This window comes from Triplophysa rosa, linkage group LG7, assembly GCF_024868665.1.
Source record: "Triplophysa rosa linkage group LG7, Trosa_1v2, whole genome shotgun sequence".
Classification (NCBI taxonomy): Eukaryota; Metazoa; Chordata; class Actinopteri; order Cypriniformes; family Nemacheilidae; genus Triplophysa; species Triplophysa rosa.
In genome coordinates this window covers 26,878,136-26,883,982 of record NC_079896.1, presented here as the reverse complement: position 1 = coordinate 26,883,982, position 5,847 = coordinate 26,878,136, and the positions used below count along the sequence as shown (strand labels likewise).

The 5,847-nt window shown below is 38.2% G+C and overlaps 1 protein-coding gene across 1 annotated transcript in view; it reads right to left on the bottom strand.

Moving 5' to 3' along the window:
• Window positions 1-5,706, bottom strand: part of calcrlb (calcitonin receptor-like b) — a 14,542-nt gene extending 8,836 nt beyond the window's left edge. The window contains 3 exon segments of the mRNA XM_057338719.1: window positions 1,495-1,639; window positions 1,989-2,079; window positions 4,165-5,706. Of these exon segments, the coding sequence (XP_057194702.1) occupies window positions 1,495-1,639; window positions 1,989-2,039 (196 nt within the window). The 5' untranslated portion in view covers window positions 2,040-2,079; window positions 4,165-5,706.
• Between the last annotated feature and the right edge of the window lie 141 nt (window positions 5,707-5,847).

Sequence of the window (5,847 nt, the reverse complement as noted above, 5' to 3'; positions counted from 1 at the left end):
TCATGTGCTGGTTTAAGATGATCATGTGCTGGTTTAAGATGGTCACATGCTGGTTTAAGATGGTCATGTGCTGGTTTAAGCTGATCATGTGCTGGTTTAAGTTGATCATTTGCTGTTTTAAGATGGTCCTGAGCTGGTTTAGGACCAGCTTAACCCATCACAAACCAGCTACCATGCTTCAAAACCTGACCAGCATATGCTGTTTTTTTCAACAGGGATACGGTGTATATTTTTGTTAAGTGAGATGTGTTTAGAGCCGACTGCGTCTCTCTCACAGTCATAAATCTCAAGTCAATGGCCAGACATCTGAAGCTCTTTGAATTGAGACAGAGACACACCCCACAGAATAATTCCATCTGATCATCAGCTGTTGGTTCATGTAAGAGTTTTCCTGTAAGCCGTGAGATGATGTGACGCCACCCTCGCATGCGGTTTCTGCGCATGTGTCCCTTAATGCTCAACTAAATGAGTCGTGTTCTTCAGTGCTGAAATTCTGTAGCCGTCATGACTTAAACAACAACCAAACCCTTAAATGAGTAGCTTTCAAAACACGATAAAGAAAGTTTGCAATGTTGGCTTGAAAATGTTGACGCTATTGCTAGTTAATGTTGTCCAAGGCTTGTGGTTTTATTATTTGCATTTTAATCCCTACATTTGTTCTTTAAAAATGAGGTGGCAGTATTAAATTCCTGTGAACATGTGAACATATTTTCAGCAAAAAAAAACCTGTGAAGATTGTCCAATGTGGGCCATTTTGTTGAAGTTGTTTAGCATCTTAATTGTTCCTTGTAAGAGTTTATTTTCATGCAATAGTCTTTCTTCACTGACTTTAGTTGGTTTGATTATTTCTTCGACACATAATTGTCATGAACGTGGGTGGTGAGGACACGGAGACAATGACAGAGGACCCAAGTGCAGACAGCGGGTAAGGGGTTAACAAGACATTTAATAAAATATAAATACAAAACAAAGACCCACGTGGGGGTAACAAAACAAAACACAAGGGTATAAAACATGACACCAAGGACTAACTACACCTAACCAGACTAAGACAACACTTGAATTAAATACAAAATAACTAAACTACACTGACAAGACAGGAACTCACCACATATGACACAAACACGACACAGTACAATGAACCAGCACGAGACAGAAGACACAAGGGCATTATAAAGGGGATAAATCAAGAGGGGACAGGTGCAGGACATGAACTAATTAACAAACAATAACGAGGAGACGAAAGGGCGGGAACAGAGACGCCACACCGGAGAGTGGAAGACCAACAGGGACAAAACGTCACTCTCCACATAAAACAAGAGGTTCTATCATGGTTCTGCCACTAGGTCAAGAGAAGCAAGACAAGGTGGGGCAGAACCATGACACATAATTAAGATAATGCCTACGTTTGTGATTTTAATGTTCAATTTAAACAACAAATACTGAATCAATCTGATGATGATTTATAGTCACAGACGATGAAGAGTGTGTCACCTGTTTTATTGTGATTGGTGTCTTTCATGATCTTCTGGTAACATTCAAACTGAGCAGTCAAGATATTGTGACGTGTGGAATCCATCTCGTGAGCGTTCTTTTGTGCCATACCTCCAGTGTTATTCTCTGAGAAGACCGCCACAAACTGTTGAAGAGTATAAAGAAAATCAATGATCACATCAGAAGAAGAAGAAGAAGAAGAGCTTTATTGCCAAGTGTGCTTGCACACACAAGGAATTTTCTTTGGTGTTGGAAGCTTCTAGTACAGACATTCAACACAATGACAATACAATATAATACGATTTACAGTCTAAAACATTCTAAATTGTGCATATATAAAATAAAGAATAACTATATAAAGACACACAGATGCTTTCATCCAGAGTATCTGGTCCACACTACAGTGTGTGCGCATGAAAACATAGAAAAGAAAAGACTGACCTCATGATGAATAGCACAACATTACTTTAATGAAACATTATTTAAGAGAATACCTGAGAAGTGGCAGACAGTAAGAGAAATGAGGTCATCCAACATCTATACATGATTCCTCCTCTGTGTCTCCAAATAATCAGAACGTTTCAGCTGAGAGAAAATACAAAAAACATGAACGGGTTAATAAGAGTTTGATTTATGATCAGATGAACACCGATTCATAAAGGAATGATGCTTAGATATTGCATTCAATTCTTAGGTGAATATGATAAAAATACAATAAGGGTAGAAGTCCTCTCCGGTGAGCGCTGGGGAATAAACACAGATTTTATTCTTGAAGTAAATGACTGTTAGTGAACAAACACGAGTTTCGTGACAACAGATCACCTCGTGTTCTTCCTCGTGTGCAAGCTGGAGAAAAGAAAGAAAATCTTCACATGAAGGAACAGTTCATAAGTAAATCTCCCATCATCCGTACAGATTACATCACATATCAGTTTCAAAGCTGAGGAACAGCCGGGTTTAAACACAATAAAGTCAAAGAGGTTTTGACTATTTTTACATTCTGAGGTTTAATGACATCCTGCACTACAGACGTATTATTCACAAGGCCACTTTATTCTTTTCATGGTTTTCCACGTGGAACCATCAGAGCGTTCCAGAACATCTTTAACATCTGCCTGGATTCTGTTGTTATTTCCTTTTTGAATTAATACCTGTCCGTAGCAACCGTGGCCGAGGGGCTGAAACATCATGTGATCCTTTTGTTCGGCCTCCAAACATTTCCTGCTCGGACGAGGACACGAACAACATGACTGCACTCAGATGTGGAAAATCATCCATTTGCTTTTGTCTTCAGTCTCCGACATGAACACGCTTCCCAGACTAACTCCATTCATGTCCATGTGCTTTTATTTAGAACTTTCCTTCAGATTGGAGAGGTTTTCACAGTACAGAATGCCAATAAAGAGATGTGCGCAGTGCACTTCTGTTGTGTGTGTACACTATTATAATGAAGCCAAATCCGGCTTTGTTCAGAGAAGGCGTTCAAGAAAGCTCGAAACGCACCAGAGCCGCACGAAATGTCCGTTTTATAAACTCTTAAAAGAGAGAAGATCACAGATGAGATCTCCTAGACATCAATGAGATTAAATGGACAGAAAGAGACTGTTTGCTTAAGTCTCATCTGTGAGATTTCTCCCGCGAAAAAGAGTCAGAAATCTGACAAACATGTCTGTCATCAGAGTTTGAGAACCTCAAACTGAGCTCAGATTCCTCTCGTCTGCAATCAAAAGTCAATCTGACTGAAGATCTCGATATCAACTCAACCATTTCTCTTCACATTGACTCAAATCCAGACGATTTCACCTCCACAATCTACATTCATTTTTCAACAATTTCAATTTCTTTTTTATTTCTCCAGAGCAATTGTTGAGACCAAAAAAGTTGAGACTAAAATACACTACAGGACGTTTGCTCAGATTTTCGCTCTGGACTTCTGTGGCAGTCTGCAGATTTGATCAGTTAGCGTGTTTCTATCGGAAACTTTCCAAAAGTGTATGATGTCTATAAAAAAAATCCGTTCAGATTTTAAAAGTCTTGTAGTGTATTCCAGCCATTAAATGAAACACAAATGAGAACTCCATCAAATCTCCGAGCCATGAAAGAGAAACATCCGAGCAATAATAGTCCAAACAACAACTCCAAATACATTCTCAACGGTAAGTCGTTTGTTCTCTGTTTATTTAAAGTAAGTCTGACTTGGACAGATGATGTGTTATATAACGCACTCGTATAGATTTGGAAGTGTTGCAGAAGTGATTTTTGTCTGACAGTAGAATGTTGTGCTGGGACTTACTGATAGTTTCCAAACGATGATGCCATTTAAGTGTTACCATCAAATAATAGAAAAAGTACAAATGTGACAATTGAGTCGTAACGTTTTGAGAATAGCCTTCACGATAATAAAGCAAAAACATTTCACGTATTTAAATGAATGATTCGTTTAAAAGGTTCAAGTGAAAATTCTGATAATAAAAACGAGATGTAATGTTTACTTCAGCAGTATCTGGAGACTATTAATAACAATAATAATAACAATAACATTGTGGCACTGATGTGAAAAAACAAGGATTTCTTGATTATAATGTAATTGAGTTCAAACTAAAGCTTGTGTCTCTCTTATGACACGTCAAACTGAATTCACTCCTGCAGTACAAATAAACCTCAACTCACCAAAACATGAAATATGAACAGCCATTCCCATTCTTCCTCATCTGCTAAACACTCACAAGAGCACCGTTCATCTCCATTACTAAGAGCAATAATGATGTCTGCTTAATGTCCGTATAAAACATCTCAGGTGTTGACGGCGGGCAGAAATCACATGATAGATGTTATTCTAACAGGAATGTGTTTTTCTGGGCATTGGGAGGCTGAAGCAGCCCTAGAAAAACACAGCGAGATGATAACACTTCACCCTTCCTGTAAAAAACCTCAAGGAGGGGTTGATACATTCCTACAGACACACAATCCTCTCCTTCTCTTGTCATTTCATTTCAGAATTCTTTCAGTGTTCTGTGCTGGCACGACAAATATATTTCACATTCATATTGCATACAAGTAAAACCTGCTTTACTTCAGAACACCGAAATACAGTGTCGTGAACAAAGACAGACAGAAATAAACGAGAGATGACTCTCCCTCCAGATCTTACACCAGGAAACCCCTGACTGTTAGTTTAACTCACGTCCGGTTAGGAAACACCCGTGGACATCACACCAACTTTTCCATTAAAGCTTCATCTTAAAGAGACCCAGAACACAGCGGATGAGTTAACGTCAGAGGATGAGTTAACTGGAATCTTACGTGCTTGCCCTGAAACTCCTTTTTTAGTGGCATATTTCACATTCAATTATAATACATCACATGTTGAACGTCTCATCTCATCACAGCCCTGATGATATTCACTACAGCAGCTAAAAATGTGCTCAAAATGAAGACTCACAAACGCAAGAAGCACTCTTTAAACAACACTTGACCCATCACAACAGAGCAACGATCATCACAACCTCAAGCCCAATGAAAATCACTCTTACATCATCCCAGCAGTCACCAAAACATTTCAGTTAAAAATCAAAAGTCGGCTCTGTTAACACTACTCAATGCACAATGATCTGATAGAAACAACTGTACTCACATTAACTAACAGAGATTAAGAAAGGCTGAGAAATGATATTGCTCATCAAGTCATTTTATTCATATGATATCAAACATAACCTTATTGTGAAAGTTACTTGTCAAAAGTTTGACGGGTGTAAGCTGTCAATATCGCATTACATTATATCTGGTTAAAATAACATGATCAGAAAGAGTGAGAAACATGCGTCTTAATACCATTTGTAGTTTCTAATCACATATCAACCTTCTGCTGAAGTAATTTTACTGTATATATTATTCATTTGAATTTATTAACATGACTCTCAATACTAAAATACTATCTCTGTCACTATCTTCTACAATGATGGTTTTTGAGTAATGTTCAAACTTAAAATGGTATTTAATCGGTTTGAATATACATTTGTGTGTTATTTACACATTTGACAAGAAACTATATGACTGTCGTTTACTCCATGAAAACCTGTAAACGTTTTTGCCAATGTTTTAAATCTCCTTTAACGACACGCAAAGGTATAAACCTAAGTAAACAACGGCAAGAGAAAGAAAGCATTAAAACAGCAAGTGCTATCTGTTAAAGTTGTGAAGGATGATAAAGCAGCATGTTTCTTACCTCATGTGCTGAGCTTCTGCGCTGTGTGTTGTGTGTTGTGTAAACCACTGAGAGATGTGCTGCTGTGCTCTCTCTCTCTCTCTCTCTCTCTCTCTCTCTCTCTCTCTCTCTCTCTCTCTCTCTCTCTC